Raw genomic sequence first — 22,884 nt, forward strand, 5'->3', positions numbered from 1 at the left:
AATTCTGAGCACAGAAAAAGAACGAGTGACAATTTTTATGTAAGAAAAGCGCTACAGTTTACTCATTTAATGCGTTTAAAATTTGACCAAAATACAGCAGAAAACCTAAGGCCTATGTAAATTGTATAGTATAAATTTTTTTGTAAAAAATCAAATTTTTTATATACGATTCCTAAAGAGAAAAGCAGTTGCGGGGAGGCTACAGTTTAACTCTTGGATTCAAATTGTACAAAATATGAATTTTTTAATTTTTAGAAATTTTCAAATGCATTTTTTCTTACGAACTGTAAACCGAAGAAAAAAGTCAAATTTTTTCTCGCGAATCGTGACATAAATATTTTATGTAAGAAAAGGGCTACAGTTTAACTCTTCGACTCAAATTGGACACAATATGAATTTTTTTATTTTACGAAACTTTCAAATCTCCAAACGAAATGTTTTCTCACAAACTGTAAGCGGTAGAAAAATTCTGAGCACAGAAGAACGAGCTGCAATCTTTACAAACAAATGTTAGGGTTAGTTACAATTAAGGGTTACAAATAAAATAATTGCTCTGCAATTTGTATTTCATACAATTTAAGTTGGTGTGCGAGTTTAGCATAAAAGAAAAATTTTGGAAAAGAGGCAATTTATTTCTCTACATAGTCTCCTTTTAGTTCGATACACTTGACCCAGCTATGCTCCAACTTCTTTAACCCGTCTGAAAAATACCTTTTCTCTAGGTCTGCAAAATAGGCTTCCGTGGCGGCGATGACCTCCTCATTTGACTTAAATTTCTGCGCAGCGAGTGTATTTTCAAGTTTGGAAACAAATAGTAGTCGTACGGGGCCAAATCTGGAGAATACGGTGGATGGGGCAACAGTTCGTAGCCCAATTCGACCAATTTGGCCATGGTGACGGCGGAGGTGTGAGCCGGTGCGTTGTCATGGTGTAAGAGCACATTTTTTTGCCAAATGGGGTCGTTTTTATTCAATTCGGCGTCGAATCTGCCCAATAATTCGGCATAATAGGGCCCTGTGATCTTTTTGCTCTTCACCAAGTAGTCGATGTAGATCACACCTTGTGAATCCCAGAAAATGCTGGCCATCATCTTTCCGGCCGATTGGACAGTCTTCGCCTTCTTCGGGTGCTGTCCACTCTTTCGACTGTTCCTTGGTTTCTGGTGTATACCAGTGAATCCATGTTGCGTCGACGGTTATGAAACGACGTAAAAACTCCTTTGGATCACACTTAAATAGCGTCAAAAGTTGCTCTGAAGTGGTCTCACGGTTGCGCTTATTGTCTGAAGTGAGCAAACGCGGCACCCATCGCGCCGACAACTTTCTCATGCCCAAAATTTCATGCACGATATGACCTGCGCAGTCTTTTGAGATGCCTACTGTGTCAGCTATCCCCCGCACCTTCAGTCGGCGGTCTGCCAATACAAGATCGTGAATTTTTGTCACTTTATTCTCCGTGGTAGCCATTTTCGAGGCACCTACGCGTGGCTCATCAAAAACCGACGTTCGTCCACGTTGAAACTCATTAAACCAATTTTTGATAGTTGCCATCGAAGGAGAAGTCACCGTACACAGCATCCAAGCGCTCTTTGATTTCGCTGCGTGATTTAATATGTTTAAAAAAGTTAGAGAAGTAGCTGGTCTTTATCATAAGAAAACTCCACATACTATAACGGATTCGTCGGGAAAAATGATAATAGACGAACACGAAATTCGAACTACCTGGTATAATTATATAAATGAACTTTATAATGATGATAGACCCGAAGAACTGGAGACTTTAGATGAAGGACCAGAAATACTACATGCTATAAAATTGGCAAAAAACAAGAAAGCCGTTGGTCCTGACAACATACCTACGTATGTTGAAATGTTAAAGCTCATAAATGAGGAAAACATTGGAATACTAGACAAACTTTTCAATGATGTTTATTCGACTGGTGATATCCCTGAAGATTGGTTAAAGTCCGAATTCATAACCCTACCAAAAAAACAACGTCCGAAAAACTGTAGCGATTATAGAATGATAAGCCTTATGAGCCACACTCTGAAAATCTTTCTACATATCATCCACGGTAGAATCAGAGATAAATGTGAAGAAGTTCAGGATGAAACACAATTTGGCTTCAGAAATGGACTGGGAACCCGAGACGCACTCTGCACTAAATGTATTATTGCAGAAATGCCAAGATCAAAGGAAAGAAGTCTTTGCTGTATTTATTGACTATGAGAAGGCCTTTGAACGAGTACAATATCACAAATTATTTAAAATATTAAAGGATAAAGGAGTTGATAGTCAAGATGTACGAATCATAGAAAAATTATACTGGCGTCAAACAGCGACAGCTTGCATAAATGGAAAATCAACAGAAATATACAAAATACAAACAGGTGTCAGACAGGGTTGTATACTGTCCCCACTGTTATTCAATTTATATTCAGATAGAATATTTAAGGAAGCCTGCATAATTTGGAATGGGGTGTGAGAGTTAATGGAATTCTGATAAATACAATCAGATATGCAGACGATAGTTATTTTAAGTGATGATATGAATGGATTACAACACCTTTTAAGTGCTATTGACACAGTGGGAAGAGAGTTTGACCTAAACATAAACTGTTCAAAAACAAAATACATGGTATTTAGCCGTTTGGCCCATCAAGATTCACGGTTATATGTTGATGGTCATATAATTCAAAGAGTACCCACTTTTAAATATCTTGGTTGCCATATTACTGAACACATAGATCCAGATAAAGAGATAAAATGTAGAATCGAGATAGCCCGCACGACATTTTTAAAAATGAGGTTATTCTTCTGTAATGATAACTTGCAACTTCAACTTCGAAAGCGCATGATTAAATGTTACATTTGGTCAGTCCTATTGTATGGTGTCGAAGCATGGACATTAAAAATATCCACCATTAATCGTTTGGAGGCCTTTGAAATGTGGCTGCACAGACGTACACTGAAAATACCATGGACGGCTATGCTGACAAATGTGGCAGTCCTTAAGAGAGCAAATGCTGCCCGCGAGCTGCTTAATAACATCAAATATAGAAAGATGGCCTATTTTGGACACGTAGTAAGGGGAGACCGGTATAATATTCTTCAACTTATTATGATGGGCAAAATCGAAGGACGCAGAGGAATTGGTAGAAAGCAAGCCTTTTGGTTGAAGAATATCCGGGAGTGGACAGGAATAAAGAAAGCAGAACAACTATTTAGAATAGCTCGAGACAGAGACAGTTTTGCCAACGTCAAGGGGACTTGATAGGGCACGTTAAGAAGAAGAAGCGTGATTTCCCTTCCAAAAACAAGAATCGAAAATCACCGACCGATATTGTTCTTTTTCCATTTTATTAAAATCCGCGGACACGCTGAGTTTCACACGCAATTGGCATCTCGTCCTAAGCAATACGCCCTCTGGTGGCTATTGCAGTAACCGAGCTAAGAGCCAATGTTTATTTAGGTACTTTCACGATAAAAGGCATATTGTCATTGGAGAATTTGTTTGTTTAATCACGTTTAATTGTTGCTGTATGCTTCATGACTAAACTGTAACTTCATGACTAAAAATTAGAATATTATCAATAATAATTACAATCTTTGGTGTACACTAACCTGAGATATTTTTTTCTTATAAAGTTCACTAAAATAAAACTTAACTAAATTGTCTATTTATCAATGAGAATAAACGATAGTCACACAAAATATGACTATATTAAAAATACACATAAACGAACAGAACTAACTAAAAAACACATAAAACTAATGTAACATACAATACAATTACAATGTAAACAATTACAATGGCCCTTAGCTCGGTTCAATTTGATACCACATTGGCGCTGCGATCTTAATCCGAATCACCAATCACAACAATACAAACCAGCAAGGACACTCCCTGATGCCGCCTTTGAAGTTGAAAAGTACAGGGTCGCCATTTTTCGCGTAGTACATCTCAGTGGTGATGTGATGTGTTGGTTCATCAGTGTTGCCGATGTCACCAACTTTATTACCCGTAAGAGATTCTTTTTGAATAATTTCTGGAATTTATGCAAAAGATTAACAATACAATCGCCACTCATCGTCAATATTTTGTGTTATGTCCCAATTATTGCCATAATTCCCACAGGCATACGTATAAAATTATGTTAAAAAATATGAATGTCATAAAAGTTGAGTAAATCTGATAATTATGTACAAATCGGCAACACTGTCGATTTTCTACATTGTCTGGTACTACGCACAAAATGGCCGACGATCTGCGCAGTAATAGTGCGCGAACTTTTCCCGCCTACTAGTGTGTCACTGCTGTTGCGTTTTCTATGCTGTGACAATACTATAATTTCGATTTGGCTGAAATTTTGACATTAGCCGTCTGCAAGAACGCATTAAATGACAGTACACTTCATTTGCGATAGTGCCGCCATCGGGCGGAGAGGCTAAGTACTTAGCGGACTGTAAGGAAGAAAATGTAATAAAAACACCAAATGTTTTAGAAAATAAGTTTATTATTGTGAATTCATATTAAGCAGAAACAGATACAGGAGATTTTAAAAATTGCATATTTTCAGTTGATTCGAACATACAACATAAAGAAGGAGAGGAAATGTAATAAAATCAGGCACTATTGTGTATGTTCAGCCTAAAAATGTCATGTTGAACAAAAAATGATCCATTTAATGGTTTTAAAACAAAAACTTGTGTATAAGCGTGTGGTGGATCATTATCAACCTGAAACAAAAAAAAAAAAATAGGCATAAATAAGTACACTCACCGGCACAAACTTCCGCCACACAAAATTTTTGATTAAGCTTGACAAGTTATAGCTTTATTATTTGTACTCCGATTTTCAAGATTTTTGCATCAGTTTGTAGGTACATCTATTGATATTGTTTGTTAATATTCCAGTAACAAAAAAATTTTGCTTACATGGTATTATATGGGGGTGAATGGAAGCGTTGTATTTTCTCCTAACTTTAAAAAGTTCTATGGAAAACATTGGAGGGCTGATCGGCTGAATTTGTTACATACTTCTTTTGTATTATCCTGGAGATATTCCTAAGACTTTGGTTTTTGAATTATATGAATATCTATTTTCTTGTAAGAGCTGTACAATTTTTTTGTTAATAAAAACACTGATTGACTCATAAACATAAATATCTTAAATAGTGGTTGGATTGATAAGATTAGAATGGCCCGCATGCAGCCCAGATCTCAATCCTATTGAGCATTTATGTGATAAATTAAAAATAGCTATTCGCCGTCTCCTAGGCCTTCAAAAAAATTTGGTACAATTATGGCCCTGGTAGAGAAATATCGGGTTATTCCACAGGCAAGGATAACACATCTTTATTCGTGCCAAACAGATTGCGAGCAGTCGTTGTCGCGAGAGGTGGACATATAGACCAGGGCATTTAGCACTAAAAACACCCAAATAAATAAATTTTTAAATACAGCACCTAGAGGCTTGCAGTTTTTTCATTATGTTCAGGATGACGTCAGGAAAAAAGTCTACTATTCAAAAATGGGTGGAAATGCATAATTGCTCTGTAAAGTGCATAAAATGCATCCAAAATTGCATAAATATAAAAATAAAGTCAAAATCAGTATACTAAGAAACAAAATTTATTATTTGGGGGGATTTTGGGGTCACTGAATACGATTACGCCATCAGAACTGATCCCCGGATCACCTGGTGCCCAAGGTGAGTGCAAGAGACGTCATCTTCTAGAGTTTCTATGGTTTTCGGCATTAAATCGATGCAAACGGATTACTCACGAGTTTTAGGGGTCGCTAAACACGAATACCATTTCAGAATTGACCTACGGAGTACCTGGTGCCCAGGGTAGCTACTAAGGCATGTCATCTTCTGGAGTTTCGAGGGATTTCGGCACTATATTGATGTAACTGGACTACTGGGGGGTTTTTGAGTTGGTTAAACACGAAGATGCCATCAGGACAGACCTTAGAATCACCTGGTGCCCAAGGCCACTGTAAGGGACGTCATCTTCTGGAGTGTCCAGGGCTTTCGGTATCAAATTAATGCAAACGGATTACTTACGGATTTTTGAGGTAGCTAAACACGAATATGCCATCAGAACAGACCTTTCGATCACCTGGTGCCCAAAGTCACTGCAAGGGACGTCATCTTCTGGAGTTACGAGGGCTTTCGGTATTAAATCTATGACAAACGGATTACTTACGTGTTTTTGGAGTTGCTAAACACGAATATGATATCAGAATTGAACTCCGAAGTATCTGGTGACCAGGATCGCTACTAGGGCACTTTATCTTCTGGAGTTTCGAATGTTTTCAGCATAAAATGGATGCAAATGGATTACTCGGGGGGTTTTTTGAAAAAGCTAAACACGAATATGCCATTAGAACAGACCACGGAGCACCTGGTGCCCAGGGTGACTACAAGGGACGTAATCTGGAGTTTCGAGAAATCTCGGCATTAAATTGAGGCGACCTCAAAAACCCTCCAGTAATCCATTTGCATCTATTAAATGCCGAAAAGCCTCGAAACCCTAGAAGATGACGTGCCTTAGTAGCGACCCTGGGCACCAGGTACTCCGGAGGTCACTTCTGATGACATATTCGTGTCTAGAGACCCCAAAAACCCTCCAGTAATCCATCTGCATCAATTAAATGCCGAAAACCCTCGAAACCCCAGAAGATGGCGTGCCCTAGTAGCGACCCTGGGCACCAGGTAATCCGAAGTTCAGTACTGATATCATATTCGTGTTTGCCGACCCCAAAAAACCCCTGAGTAATCCGTTTGCATCGATTTAATGCCGAAAACCATCGAAACTCCAGAAGATGACGTCTCTTGCACTGACCTTGGGCATCAGGTGATCCGGGGGTCTGTTCTGATTGTGTAATCGTATTCAGTGACCACAAAAACCCCCCAAATAATAAATTTTGTTCCTTAGTATACTGATTTTGACTTTATTTTTATATTTATGCAATTGGAAGCATTTTATGCACTTTACAGTGCAATTATGCATTTCCACCCATCTTTGAATAGTAGACTTTTTTTCTGACGTCATCCTGAACATAATGCAAAAAACTGCAAGTCTCTAGGTGCTGTATTTAAAAATTTATTTATTTTGTGCTAAATGCCCTCGTCTAATAGCCGTTATTTAATTGTTTTGTTTTTAATTTTGTTTTGTGTTGTTAATTTTAGTGTGTTTGATATTTTTAATAAAGGCCATGGGTACATAATTCGCAAATATTTTACGGCTATCCCTACTTTTTCTGTCTTTACACGGCAAATTACGTGTACACGTGAAAATTCACACTGGTATGGATATGTAAACATTACTAGAATGTCATTCTACTTGAAAATGTCATGAATAACTTAAAGAGATGGCTTTTGAATGTTCTTGGATAACTGTTTTTTGTGTAATTGCAAATTATTAATTCAATTAATAAATGTGATAATTTTTTCACTAACTATGTATTTAGTGATTGTAATAAATTATATGTACAACAAAAACTAATACTCAATCAAGAAAAGAGGAAAAGTGTTAAAATGATTTTTTAATAATATATTGTTACTATGGAACGGTTACAATTTTGAACATCTTTAACAACAAAATACTTGGATCACAGAATACAACTATCCTGATGTATTCTCTGCTTGGATCTTCCACAAATAATACACAATAAATAACTTTTTATTAAGTTTACGTCTCAAATCAATTATTTATCAAATACACTATATTTCAATATTATTTAATCAACAACTCAAAATATTCCCGATGCCATGTCAAATATTTAAAATTGTCACTGATTTGTCACAGTCTGACTGACAATATTCTATTCGACCGAGTGCATTGTAAGACAAAGATAGATTTGGAAAATATTACCACGGACATGGCGTCCATTTTTTTCAAATCCTGAAAAAACTAATAAATACTTTTAAAAAATTTAAACGCAGACTGAAAGACTAAATTATTACCGAGGGCCGAAAGTCCCTTAGAATAAATAAAAAGTTTATTTTTAATGAGATATTTGAAATTAAAAATCACACTAAATTTTCTCTTAGTTTTTCACTTCTGTACCTTAATAAAATAAACATTATAGAAGTTCTCAGGGCCTTTCGGCGCTCGCTAATAACGTAATCTTTTATTCTGCGTTTAAATTTTTCAAAAATACGTATAAATTTTCTCAGGATTCGAAAAAAAAAATGAATCCCCATTTGAATAGCATTGCAGCCGAAAATACGTACTCATCCTCTTAAGTAAACCTTCAAAACAGGGTTTTTATTTATATATTTTAAAAGAAAAGCGATATTCGGATAATTCAAAAAACAAAATCTTAGGGATACCTCCAAAATAATAAAAAAGGAGTATGTAACAAAATCAGCCCACCAATTTTTTCCACAGAATTTTTTAAAATTAGGAGAAAATATGCTTCCATTCACCCCCGTATAATGCCATCTAGGCAAATTTTTTGTTACCGGAATAATAACAAACACATGAAAACATGTACCTAAAAACTGATGCAAGAATCTTGAAAATCAGAGTACAAATGATAAAGTTATAAATTGTCAAACTTAATCAAAAATTTTGGATGGCGGAATTTTGTGTCGGTGAGTGTATAAGTAAAATATAGGTACAGTATTTTTTTTTAAGTATGGACATACATTGTACAACGTGAAACGTGTAAAGAGAAAAATATATTACCACCTAAGCATTGATTAATAACTACACAGCTTGGGTAGTTTTTATTCAATGACCTAAAACTAAGCAAATAATTATATAACAAGCGACCGACATCGTGCATTGTGGCAACAGCGCTAACTGCAAAACGATAAATCATAGAACAAGTGTGTCTGGTCACCTCTGGTTATGCGAGAACAATAAAATTCTTTAGCAGCTATCAGAGGCGGATCATTTTCTGACAGCCCCGAATTAAAAAATAAAGATTTGCACGTACAATCCCAAAGAATTGTTCTATATGTATGAGTGTTTAAAAAAAGAAAATAATGGCATGACTGATAATGTAATTGTTTCGAGAATTCATGTATTAAAAAAAATCGGGTATAAGACGATATATACAATTATTATTAAATTAGGCACCAAATAAAAAATTGGATAGGATTGACACTGCTGCAAAAGACGTTATTCAACGAACAGTTTACAATTTTTACAAAGAAAATAGAGTGCCTACTTTAGAACTGATTCGTGAAAAATTGAGAGATTTTCCTGAATATAATTATAGGTACCTACATCTGTGGAAACACTGCGCGAGATTTTGATAAGTTGTGGATTTAAATATAAGAAACTAGATAATCGAATGGTAATAATGGAATCTCGGCGTATCGTTGAACTTATATCCATTATCCTGTATCCACTAATAATTTTCCAACATAAAAATGCCACACTTTGGCATCAAAGAGACCCGCTTTCGAATCAAGGTTGTCAGATATATTTCCTAAAATTCCTAAGTTTATATTAAAAAAATATTCTCTATTCTTTATTATTCAATTGCTAGTCAACGACACTCTTAAAAAAATAATATGAAAATATTCTCAAAAAATATATCCTAAAAAGATTCCAGTAAAGAAGGAATTAATTAGAATGGTCAAAAGTCGGAATTTTAAAAACGAATACGTCATTGACACCATTTGCAGCAGGCATTTGCATATAATTTTTCAGGTTGCCAAATGCCTAAATTGAAGTTTAAACATTTAGTTTCAAGATCCTGTAGAGTAGTGGGATCTTATTGCAATGTAGAACATCGTTTTTATTTGTTAATTATACGCGACCTTGTGCGGCGCACCCGTGGCTGCTAAACATTCGAGTGGCAGCGCATAATTTACAAATAAAGAACAGTTTATATTGATTTCTCACCAAAATCTTAAGACTCAATGTTTAGACTACTCTTGAATATCAAAAATAATCATTTACATATTTTTCAAGCCTGAAAATGCATATTAGGTATGGCATTTTTCGGATTTTAAATCTCCTATAACTTGAAAACTATTAACTGCTCAGAAAAATGACAGAATACTTTTTTTTGTAATCACCCAAAAAATCAAAATATTTTCAGGGGCAAAATAGGAGATTGTGGAAATAGAGCGCCGCCGCAATCGCACCGGCGTAAAAATCGGATGGACGCGCATTATTAACAATTAAAAGACAAAGGTCTAAATTGAAGTTAGACCCGACTACTCTTCAGAATCTTGAAAATAAATGTTAAAAAGTTGAATTTAAGTACTTGGCAACCTTAAAAATAATAATTTAAATATGAGTTTTTAACCCTTTAGAATAACGATTTTCGCTTTTTCCGATTTTAAATCGCCTATATCTCGAAAGCTATCAACTTCTGAGAAAAATATCAAAATAACTTTCTTGTTTAGAATGATCCAGAAAACCTAAAAAATATTTTCTATAGTAAAAAGGGTGATCTTTTGAATTTGTTTAAAAAAATTGTCTTAATTGATATACAATATACAGATATGCAGAAGCTGTGTGTTTCTTTTTAAATTTAAAACAAAAATTAATAAAACCTAAAAATAATATGATTTTTCTCGAAATATACGTTTGTTGAACTGACCCTTTTTCTTCATTTCCACGCCAATGGTCGGCAATGTCATCAAAGAAACTAAAAGCCCACAGTTGGCAAATTCACGTTGGAAAAAGTGTACATAAAAGCTCTTCACTGAGTCCATACCTGTTTAATCATGATATGCATGTATGAACAGAGAAAGTAAGGAAGGGAGCTCTATGGTTAATGCTTTTCGCGGATGATATCGAGTTAGTGGAGGAAAAAAAATGTAGAGATGCTTTGGGAAAAACTACGACAATTAGGAGAATTTAAATACCTTGGCTTCTGGTTTGTTTAACTGGAAGCTAATGAGCAGTGTAATCCGTGATCAAAAAATCGGAGAGAGGGGCTGAAAGGAACAAGAGTGTGGTAAGGCCTGCATTGGTGTATAGCAGTGAAGTGTGGCCTGTTAAGAGAGATATGATTAGGGAAATAGCCAGGATGACTACAGTCTCAAAAAAGTTTGAAGAACAAAGACTGCAATGGTTTGGTCACTTCAAACATAGAAATGTCGGATGTTGAACATAGAAATGTTAGACTATGTGGGATGAAGGATAGAGCTGTTAGAAGTTGAGGGAGAGTTCAGGAAAACCAAGGAGAAATGGAAGGATATAAAGAAATATTCCTTTATATTTGAAATCATGTGGCTTAGTTAACCGCTAACGCACTCACCCGAATCAACTCGGTAATAAACTACTTTTCTATTTTTGCATAACCGTGTTAACTCAGGTGAGCGCATGAGGGTATTTGTTATTTTATAGTTTTCCAGTAGGATATGCGTTTTTTTACTTTAGATAGATTATCTAGTGACAATAGTCTTGTCCATAGTTTATTTTACTGTAATAAAATAAATAGATAATTTTTGACATACTTTTGCAAATAAATCAGTGCGTTAAATGGTTAATACTGAATAATCAAAAATACTCACTTGCAATCTACCTAATACATTTATCAGTACACCACCATCAAACATAGGTTGAGAGTCTACTTCAGTAAGTTGTCTATTTATATTTTGGAATCCTAAGGACTAAAAAAAACATGTTAGTATTCCGAGTAAAATAGTACACTGTAAAAACATGTAGTTATTATTAAGTAGTGTAAGTTTTTGCATCCAGTTTTTTGTAATAGAACATTATATTTGATGTTTATGAGCCGTGATCTGAAATTTATGTTCCTTCCTGAAGTTTTGCCAACAACTGGGATAAATACTATCACAGTTGATGTGCAAAACTCTCATATACCAATCATATTTTGAAGATGGACTTGTCATCGCAGTTTACTAAGATTTTGTTGATTTGAACTATAACATTTTTGCAATTATCTTTGCCATTTTAATGCAGTTCCATTATGTAAGAAAAAACTATATTGAATTTGGGGCAATAGATAGGTCTTCTTCTATTTTTATGCATTTTCTAATTCTTGAAAAGGCAGAGGAGAAATGTACAAATTTATAGTGATGTGGAGAGAGAGAGACAGACAGAGAGAGAGAAAGAGAGAGAGAGAGAGAGAGAGAGACAGAGAGAATTTTTTAGGAAAGTACTAATAACGATATTGGAAGAGAATAACTGTTCATATTAAGTGGAACCAAATGATTGAATGAGTGAACAGGTGATGGAATGAGTGACCAGATGAGTGAAGTAGCAAAAGTGTATACAACCAACTTGATACCAGGGAAAGAGGAACAAAGACATATAAAATAGACAAACTGAGAGCAAAAGATTTTAATTTTTAATCAAAATTAATGAATTCTTCTTCTCAAAGTGCCCTCTCCTCAATGAAGGTTGGCTACTACAATTGCAAACTCTTCTCTGTCTTCAGCTGTATTTATTAGCTGTTCAAAATTTAGCCCTGTACATTGTAGAATGTTTCTTAGCAGATAGTCCTTTCCTTCCTAGTCATCTCTTGCCCTCGATTTTTCCTTTCACTATAAGTTGAGCGTATTGGTACTTATTATTTCTCAGTGTGGCCTAGGTATGATGTTTTTCTAACTGTGAACTGTGTTAACAAGTTCTCAGTGTGTTGAAAATTAATGAACACACCTCAATTATTAATGATTATTCCACTTTTAAATTAAAGAAATCTGTAATAGGAAATATATTTCTGCTATTAATAAAGGTGTGGTAGGAATTTTTGTGTAGTATATTTCTAACAATGACTAAAAATATTCCCCAAGCCAGAGGTGTAACTAGGATGACCCTAAGGGGGGTTACAACTATGTGATGGTCTCTGGGGAGTTTGAAATAGTAATGGTGTTAAGCATATAGACCTCAAAGTACATCCAAATGGGGGGAGGGTTATAACCAGGGTTGGCAAAAACCAAGGTTTTTTCAAAAAAAACCAGGTTTTTTTTTGGTTTAAACCAGATTTATTTAATACCAGATTTAATAGCAAGTAACAGTGTTGAACATTTGTTTGTTAAAATTGAAGTTGGAAGCAATAAAATCATCATTGCTACTGCTTATTTCCCACCACGAAGTGAACCAGAGAAATATTGGGAGTTTACGGAGAATGTGGAGAAACTATCGGATGAAAATCCGGATCACAAGCTTTGTATCCTTGGGGACTTTAACCTTCCTTACTGTAACTGGTCCAAGGATGGAATGTCTTCAGTGGGTACCCTTTTGATAGGAGCTTCACCTCGTGAAGTTGAATCCATACAGATTCTCTCAGCTTCATGTTCATACCATAACCTTTATCAAGTCAACTCCATTAAAAATGCACACAACAATTTGCTGGATCTGATTTTCATGGACGATGGCGAAGCTAAGATATCAACAGCAGAGATAGTCCTACTTCCTTGGGATATTCATCATCCACCTATATCTTTTGAATTTAAGTGTGAATCATGTGTTAACAACCCTGGACTGACTGGTGATGCTTTTTATAGAGATTTCCATGCGATGAACGTCCTAGATGTTACAAGTTTTCTTTCTCAATTTAATTGGGATAATTTGTTTAAAAATAAGTCTCTTGATGACATGATCAGTATTTTTTACGATATTATATACTTAACAATTGATCTTTATGTTCCTGTTAAAAAGTATTCAGCAAAGAAATTTCCGGTGTGGTTTTCTCCTGATCTCAAAGTTACGATTATTCAGAAAAAGAAAGTTCACAAAGAATATCTAAGAACTAAATCCCCCACTCTCTTTAATGAGTTTTCTGCATTAAGGGCTCAATGTAAAAGCTTAAAACAACAATGTTATCGTGATTACATTGCATTAACTGAATCATCTCTCAGGGATAATATTAGAAATTTTTGGAAATTTGTTAGTAATAAAAATAGCAAACCTAATATACCATCAGTTGTACACTATAATAATATCACTGGTTCTAGTGGTACAGAAATTGTTAATTTGTTTGCTGAATACTTTTCAAAAACTTATAGTGATAGAGATTGTGATTTGCAGGATAATATTTTAGATTCTGGTGACATCAACTTATCACAATTTACTATATCTCAATTTGTCATTTCTATTTCGTCTATATATGAAAAACTTTCCATTTTGGATAGCAACAAGGGCCCAGGTCCAGATGGTCTTCCACCTTCTTTTCTTAAACACTTAAGCTTTTTACTTTCGAGATCTCTTTTTCACATTTTTAACCTGTCATTAAAGACCGGGATGTTCCCAGACTACTGGAAAACTAGCTTTATTACCCCAATACTAAAATCTGGAGATAAGTCTCAAGTGAACAATTATCGTCCGATTAGCATTCTGAGTTGTATTCCCAAAGTTTTTGAGAGTCTTGTTTGTGACTATTTGTCAGCAAGTTTAAAATGCTGTTTTATCGACCAGCAATTTGGATTTCTCTCTAGCCGCTCCACTGAACTTAATTTATTGTCATTTACCGACTTCCTTGTGGAATCTCTTGAAGGTGGCTTCCAGGTTCATGCTGTATACACAGACTTTACAAAGGCGTTTGACCGGGTAAATCACAAGATTTTAATCAATAAGTTGAGAGGTCTGGGTATCCAGGGTGAACTTTTAGAATGGTTGTTATCCTACCTATCTGAAAGAATACAAATAGTGCGTGTTCAGGGTTTTCAATCGTTTGAAATTAAGGTACCTTCGGGAGTGCCACAAGGGTCACACCTTGGACCCCTTCTATTCAATATCTATGTTAATGATATTGCCTCCTGTTTCCACTTTGCTTTTTTCCTAATGTTTGCTGACGATTTAAAATTATATTTGAAAATCGAGAATGATGGTGACTGTCAAAAATTACAATCTGACTTGGATCTAGTGATGTAAAAAAACGTGTTTTTTTTTTAATTCTAAAAAAAACGAAAAAAAAAAACAATAAAAAACGTGTTTTTTTTGTTTTTAATTGTTTTTTATTAGTTTCTCAACGTAATATTAACAATATCAATATTAGGAGTTGTTTGTAAGCCTAAAAATCACCCAATATTTCAATATTATATCCAAAACATCTAGAAACTCAGTGTTTGACGTTCCTTTTTAAAAAATATTGAAACATTAAACCCTTACTGCCTTTATCTATTATTTTTTTACGTCCTTGCTTTTGGGGAATCACCGAAATTTAGCAGGACGCTCGTATTCGTTGGCGCTGAGAAAACCGGGGAATTACCGATTAGCTTTTGCAGGTGTTCTGTTGTTATTTTGTGATTTACTTGCCTTGTGCCGGAAATATTTGTGTTTAGTGCTTATTTAAATAACTATATATATATAATAATATTTAGTGCTAAATTTAACAAGTCTGAAATCGTTTACTGCCGAGGCTGTTGCCCTTACAAAGGCCATCCGACAAAGCCACATATTATCTGCGTGGGTAAAGGAAAAAAAAACGAATTAAAAATAAGTTGCAGTCTTAAACTCCCAGTGCCTACCAGATGGGGATCATTAGTTCTTTGTCTACAATCATTGCTTGCTAACAAACAAATAATAAAAAGGATGGCTATCAATGAAGAAGTTGAAAAGACAGTAAGCAAACACCCATCTTTAAAAAAAATGCTCTAAGCGATATATTTTGGGACCGGGTACAAGGATACATTATGCTTCTGGAACCAATTGCTAACACAATTACCTCTGTAGAAGGTGACACACCAACGATTTCAAAATGTCTGCATTTATTTAAAAAAATGGTTAACACCTCATTAGAAAATGTCACTAAAAGTCCATTGTTATCCAAAGAGGAAGCAGATACAAGGGCAATTTTTGAAAATCGGAAGAAGTTTGCTATTTATAGTGTTCATTTTGTAGCTAACCTTTTGGATCCAAAATATCGTGGCTGCGAACTTAGCTCAGATGAGATGGTAATTTTTTTTAGGTTATAGTGGGTTTTAGTTATATTTCTATTAATTTTTTTATTTAATGTAGACTGATGCGACAGAAGTCATATACAAGGTAGCACAGAAGATGCCAGATGTCGATGAAGCAGCCGTCTTAGCTGACGTTGTCAATTTTATTGCAAAAGAAGGACTATTCAAAAAGGCTTTTCTATGGAATGAGGACACAATTGCAGCTATCCTAGCTTCACAGTCAATCCTGCATTAGAATCTGAACCGGAACCAATGATAATATCCAATTCAGATCAGTCGGAGTCTGTCTTTGAAAGTGATGAAGAGGAAGCTTCAGAGTCTGAAGAAAATGCAGATAGCGACGGGACGGATCAGTGTTCATTTAAGGGATTCGGTTAATTAATTGAACCTTTTCAATCATTAAGACGTTGTTTTTTTTATTTGATAAATTTTTATTACTTATTTTTGCTTTGATTTTGCAAGTTAACGAATAAACTCTTCTTATTCTGTTTATACCCATGGTCTTTTTATTTAAAGGATTTATACGAAATTAATTATGAAACGAAATAATACTTATTTTGTTATAAAATTATACAGAATATTATATTTATTATATGTTTTTGTCATTAAATAAATTGTACCCACTTAAAAAATCAAAATAAAAAAAAACGAAAAAAAAACAAAAAAAACGAAGGCTTCGTTTTTTTTGCAATAAAAAACGGTTTTTTTAAAAAAAAAACGGTACCGTTTTTTATTGGTTACATCACTACTTGGATCGGTTGAGCTATTGGTGTGATAACAACGGAATGGAACTTAATGTTAAAAAGTGTCAAAAAAATGGTTTTTGGTCGAAATAGAACTCCTGCAAATCATATCTATACTATTAAGGATTGTCCTTTAGACTCTGTATCTCAGATAAAAGACCTAGGTGTTGTGCTTGATTCCAGCTTATCCTACATCCCCCATATCTCATCTATTGTCTCAAAATCGCTTCAACTTTTAGGGTTTATCAAACGTTGTGCAAAAGACTTTCTAAATATCCCATCCATAAAAGTATTGTATTGTTCACTTGTGAGACCTCACCTAGATTACTGTTCATGTGTTTGGTCTCCACACTATAACACCCATATTCTAGCTATTGAGAGAGTTCAGCACAAGTTCTTAAGATTTGTTGCATTTAAACAAAATCAGAGGGTTGATGAAATTAACTATTCTAATATAGAAAAGTCACTCAACATAACCTCTCTCCAAATCCGACGCATGCATAAGGATCTCACAATGTTTTATAATATACTACACTCCAATAATTTTAGTCCTCAACTATTGGAGAAAATTAGCCTCCATGTTCCCAGTAGACAAACGAGGCTAATTCAACCTTTTTACATTAGACCGCATCGCAATAACTACGGACACAACTCCTTCATGTCCAGAACACCTAGATTTGCTAACCAATATTCGGAAGGTTTAGATTGTTACAGTTTTCCAAATAAATTTAAAGCTCAGCTTAAAAACTGTGCGTGATGACTTGATATCCTTGTGTTTTGTACATTTTTTGTTAATGTTTGTTATTTATTTAATGTTCCTAGTTTGTATGATTAAAGTTTTTAAATTTACTTTAGGTTAGGTTATAAATCTCCTGTGATTAATGTTTATACTGTATTTTAATTGGGTGATTACCCGTTGATAAATAAATAAATAATAATACAAAGTATAATAAGTCTAAATACTTTAAAAATAAATAAATCATTTTATAAAATAATAGTAATTAACAATGAAAAAATTATTAAGACAACTTTTATTTTTTTTTATTTGCACACAAAAAATTAATATAACAAAAAAGCATCTTCAAATGTAATAATATTCAAAATAACTAAGTTCGAAAGTAAAAAAAAAATAAAATTTATTTATCTTAATATCCTTCATTTTTGCCAGCTGTATTAAAAACTTGTAAAAACACCAATTGGAGGCTCAATAAAAAAACCAGGTTTTTTTCTGAAAAAAACCAGTTGGTTTAAATCAATGTTTTCAGCATGTTGGATTAACCTGCCAACCCTGGTTATAACCCTTAAAACCGCCCCCTGGTTACGCCAATGCCCCAAGCTGAGTGAATGAACTATACCAGGGGTGGCCAAGCTCCATGATAGTCAGAGCCACTTTTCACAAGGTAAAATTTTTCGCGAGCCACAATTAAAAACATATTCAAAAAGTATGTAAAGAAAATATGTACAATGTTTTTTAACAGATCCCTTATTTATTGAAAACAGAAATAAAATTATGAAATATTAAAACTTAATTACATTTGTTTTCCTTATTCTTCTTCTCGTTGTCCTTATGCCCAATAAGAGAGTCGAACTTTGCTATCACCTATCCATCTTTTACCCATTTCATCCACGCCTTCTGGTCTCCTGCCATGTCCTTCACCTGTTGCACTGTTTTCCGTCTCTTGGTCCCGATTTCCTGGATTTGTTCCATCCACCCCTTTCTAGGTCTGCTCCTTCTTCTTTTCCCCTGTCTCTTGGCATCTGTCACCTTCTTTACTAGTCTATTCTCGATCATTCTAGTTATATGTCGAAACCAATTCAAGTTTCTTTTTTCATTTTTTTTCTCTATTGGTCCCTGTCTTAACACGTTTGTAATGTTTTCGTTCCTTTCCCTGTTTAAAATTTGTTTTCCTTCTTTTGGTAATTCTTTAAAATTTGGTGAATAATTTGTGATAGCACTTCTCAGTAATTCTTTCAGATGCTTGTTAGTTAATATTGATATGTGTTAGGATTTCACGAATTTTAAAATGGAATTAAATGGTCCACACAAGTACGTTGTTCCTTGTATGGAAATACAAGCATCCTTTTTTAACTTAGGGTATGTATTTCGATTTTGGTACAAATTTCCAAAATTCGGTAATCGGCGTCGAATTATAATTTTATTTTCGAGCTTGATCTTCTTGCGTCTCTATTAATTTTAATTCTCCAAATGTTGTTTGGGTCATATATTGGTAATAAAAGTCACCTTATCGACTATGTTTATTTCAAATGAATTCAGAAAAAAATGAAGAAACGATTTAAATTATTTTAAGTTTTGAAATCCATTTTGGAGTTCGGTCAATATTCCTTCTGATTTTATTATTTACTCGTTAAGTTTTTCTAGTTTAATATTGTAACAACATTTTAAGTCTATACAAATCACTGTGGAGTGGGTTGATTACTGACTTTTATGTCGCGCCACTCTTAATGTTCTTTAGCGCAGTTTTCGTATCACTCTTAGCTTGGATGGAAATGTAATTTGTTACAGAGTTGCATTTGGTCTTTCATATTTGTTGTCAGCAATTTAAAAGACATTCTGAAACACATATAAGGAACGATAATATATTTTTTTTAAATAGTAACACAGAAGTGAAAAGGATCTCGGGTACATTTATCGAGAGCCACAAGTAATTCTTCAAAGAGCCGCATGTGGCTCACGAGGCGCAGCTTGGCCACCCCTGAACTATACCATCACTATTAATAGCTCAAATACTTAGACTTACTCACTTCTTGTTTCATCAAGAAAAATCAAAAAGGAATAGGAGTGTTTCATAAAAACTTTTTACTTGCAAATACCTTTAATCTATAAACAACTATAAAACAAATTTTAGAAGCATGAGATGATGGATTATTACCAATTACTTTGTTCTAGATTAAATAAAAATACAAAAATATTGAACATGAGTCATAAAGTGTTTGTAATGCAATTGAATCAGTCGTTTGAGAAACCCGACATGTCCATAAAAGCAAAGTTGTGGAAAAGTACAAAAAACATCTCAGGATTGCTGGGTTTCTCTTGATTCAGTCAGAAAAATTTGCCAACTCTCTAGGTCGATTTAGAATCTTAAACAGGGTTGGGTTTCTTTTGAAACATTTGAGTCTTTATCTAAGGTTAGTATAAATGCAAAAAAAATTAAAATCAATTTTTTTGAACATGTTGGGTTTCTCAAAGACCGATTCATAGACTACACTTACAATGGAAAATATGTATTTGTTGAAAAAGACAGAGAAGGCATTCTTCACTAAATAATATATTCACACAAAGCAAACCAGGCATGTAAAGGAGGACAGTTTCTAGAACTCTGAAAGCATTGCTTCCATCCTGATTATTTTGTCCTAAATGTTGAGGGAAAGAGAAGACAAGGAGGGAAAAGACAATTGTGGCAAAGAAACATCGGACAATGGACAAATTTTGAACAGCTGAAGAAAGAGAATAGTTTGCAACTGTAATAACCAACAGAGCCTATTTTACTTCAAATCAGACCCGAGGCACTACACAATTTTCGGGCCCCTAAATATAATTTAATAATAATATTAACTTTTTTAAATGTATTAATTATTTAATAGAAACCTAGTTGCAAAAGAAACTAAAATTTTTATTAACAATAAATAAAATTTATATTTAAACAATTAAACATTGTTTAAGGGGATAGGCGCAAACTTTCGGCTCCAATGCTATTTAATTTTTTTTATGTAATTATGTTTATTTACAATCTACATCATTAAAAGAGTATTAAGTAAATTTGTTCCATGTTTTTGGGCATGAAGAAGAGACTTCCAATGATGTCTCATCTTATTCTATTTATGTTTAAGTTTTAAAATAGGTCCTGAGGCCAGGTTCTATCTAGTCTTCTTGTGGCAGGGCCATTATGGAATAAATTCCCTTACTAACTCATTTTCATGGTGAATGGTACGCTCATTTTGTGATTCCGTGGCTCCATGGATTTCTTCTCTGATGAAAGGTATATTTAAGTCTTCGTGAAGTGTTTGATTACTTACGTACCATGGTGCATCCACTATTGATCTTAGAACTTTAGACTGAAATCTTTGGATGATATTCAGTGATGTTGTTGACTTTGCACAGCCCCAGAGGTGTAGTCTGTAGTACCAAATAGGTTTGAGTATTGCTTTGTACAGAAGCATTTTGTTTTGGATGTTGAGGTTTGATCTGCGCCCAAGGAGCCAATACATTTGCCGGAATTTCAAGTCTAGCTGTCTTCTGTTGGTCTGGATATGTTTCTTCTAACTAAAACGTTGGTCAAGATGGAGGCCAAGGTATTTAGCGTCTGTTACTGTTGGTATTCGTACATTTTCCATTCTTACAGGTGGGCATGTGTTGTGGCGGTTGGTAAACGTTATTTGAGATGATTTTGTTTTGTTTACTTTTGTTCGCAATTTTTTGTACCATTCACTGAGTATGTCCAGATGGTGTTGCAGGTCTTGTGAGGCTTGTATAGGATCTTCATTTACAGCTAGTATTGCTACGTCATCAGCAAAAGAAGCGATCGTAGTATTATGAGACTCTGGTATATCGGTTGTGTAGAGTGAGAAAAGCAGCTGCCCGAGAACACTACCTTGCGGAACTCCGGAGTTAATAGGACAGAGGCTGGATTGTTGGTCTTTGAATTTTACAGAGAAATATCTATTTGATAAGTATTCCTATTTAAATGCATCTAAATAAAGCTATTTAAATGCATTCGTATTTTTTCGAAGCCTGAGAAAACTAATAAGTATTTTTGAAAAATTTAAACGCAGAATGAAAGATTACGTTACTACCGAGGGCAGAAAGTCCCTGAAATCTTCGATAATGTTTATTTTAATAAGTTACAGGGGTGAAAAAAAGAGAAAATTGAGTGTGATTTTTAATTTTAAATACATATCTTATTCAAAAGAAACGTTTTATTTATTCTAAGGGACATTCGACCCTCGGTAGTAATGTAATCTTTCATTCTGCATCTAAATTTTTTTAAAATATTTATTAGTTTTTTGATGATTCGAAAAAGTAAATGCATTTAAAGAGCATTGAAGCCGAAAGTTTGCGCCTATTCACTTAATTATAAACCTTATGGTTTACATTTATCATTGCATGTTCGTAAAATGAAAGAATTTTGAAAATTTGTTTTGTTACTGTAATAAACATGTTTTGTTTGGTGATCTTTCCGGGCCCCATTCAAATACGGGCCCGAGGCAGGTGCCTCACGGGCCTAGTGGTAAAATAGGCCCTGATAACCAACATCCATTGAGGAGAGGGCACTATAAGCAGAAGAATTCATTAGCTAACTATATATAAGATTTGACAAAATATCTTATACTCACATTTAATTTCTCCATTATCTTTGCAGATCCTTGTAATTGCTTGCCTTCAAAGGTCATAAATGAATGTTCTACCTGTACAATAAAAGTAAAAAAGGTTAATAAGGTCTCATGAGTTCAAAAATAAAAAAGACCGGTACTTCTTATCACAAATTCAACAATGTTTAGGGTTATCTGGTCAATCTAATAGTACACAATCTATTTATGACCTACTGCATGGGGCTTATCAAAAGTCCTACTTTCTAGATCATTTACCATGCGATATTTAGAAATTAAGCAAAATGCGTGTTAGTAAAGAGATTTACAATTATCTGTAATAAGTGTGGTACTCACATTATACATGTTTACCAAATTAGGCCTTTGGTTTGGATCATCGAAAAGCATATAATATTGTTGGACAAAACTTTTGCCTATGGCGTCATATTGTAGATTAATAGCCATATTTTGATTTTTTCTTAATACCTAATTTAAAATAAACCAATTAACTATAATAATCAAAAAATTACTTTGGCTGCCCTACTCCGACTACTAGTCGAGCGCCGATCAAAAATGTTCGTTCATTTAAAGTGTTCGGAGTTAGGAGATATTGTCACTTGTCAAAGTTGTCAAGTCAAAGTTAGAAGCATTTGAATCAACATTTGAATAAACGCCGTTATACCGATTAAAATTCAGAATAAATTACTTTTATAATTGGGATTTGCATATATAAAATGCAAGTTATTTTATCTAGATTCGAAAATAATCAATTAAAATGTAATTTTTAATTATTTTACAAACATAAACAAACCATGGCGGTCTTTATTTGAATAGTTTGTCATATTAGATGTGGCACCACCGCTGAGCTGTCAAATAGAGGGCCTATATATTTTTGGTTAAATTAACACAGAATATTATTAATAATTAACGAGTACAATTATTGTACTTACATAATAGACACAGTTA

The 22,884-nt window shown here is 34.1% G+C and overlaps 2 protein-coding genes across 2 annotated transcripts; one reads left to right on the forward strand and one right to left on the reverse strand.

The window, feature by feature from the left end:
- Window positions 1–4,497: 4,497 nt before the first annotated feature.
- Window positions 4,498–22,549, reverse strand: LOC114325374 (probable nuclear transport factor 2). The gene is made up of 4 exons (XM_028273436.2): window positions 22,276–22,549; window positions 21,946–22,017; window positions 11,498–11,596; window positions 4,498–4,740 (listed from the first exon to the last, which is right to left on the reverse strand). The coding sequence occupies exons 1-4, from the start codon at window positions 22,381–22,383 to the stop codon at window positions 4,627–4,629; spliced, it is 393 nt and encodes a 130-aa protein (XP_028129237.1). The 5' UTR covers window positions 22,384–22,549; the 3' UTR covers window positions 4,498–4,626.
- Window positions 15,276–16,310, forward strand: LOC126886573 (uncharacterized). Its single transcript, XM_050653524.1, has 2 exons — window positions 15,276–15,844; window positions 15,909–16,310. The coding sequence occupies exons 1-2, from the start codon at window positions 15,584–15,586 to the stop codon at window positions 16,083–16,085; spliced, it is 438 nt and encodes a 145-aa protein (XP_050509481.1). The 5' UTR covers window positions 15,276–15,583; the 3' UTR covers window positions 16,086–16,310.
- Window positions 22,550–22,884: the final 335 nt, after the last annotated feature.

This window comes from Diabrotica virgifera, chromosome 6 (assembly GCF_917563875.1).
Source record: "Diabrotica virgifera virgifera chromosome 6, PGI_DIABVI_V3a".
NCBI classification, from domain to species: Eukaryota; Metazoa; Arthropoda; class Insecta; order Coleoptera; family Chrysomelidae; genus Diabrotica; species Diabrotica virgifera.

Bases quoted from the DNA above. Each gene is read 5' to 3' on its own strand.
- LOC126886573 (XM_050653524.1), top strand. From the start codon at position 15,584: ATGCTTCTGGAACCAATTGCTAACACAATTACCTCTGTAGAAGGTGAC. The intron at 15,845-15,908 runs GTAATTTTTTTT...TATTTAATGTAG, and splicing joins AACTTAGCTCAGATGAGATG to ACTGATGCGACAGAAGTCAT.
- LOC114325374 (XM_028273436.2), bottom strand. From the start codon at position 22,383: ATGGCTATTAATCTACAATATGACGCCATAGGCAAAAGTTTTGTCCAA. The intron at 22,018-22,275 runs GTGAGTACCACA...TTTATTGTACAG, and splicing joins ATTTGGTAAACATGTATAAT to GTAGAACATTCATTTATGAC. The intron at 11,597-21,945 runs GTGAGTATAAGA...TGTTTTTTTTAG, and splicing joins AGATAATGGAGAAATTAAAT to TCCTTAGGATTCCAAAATAT.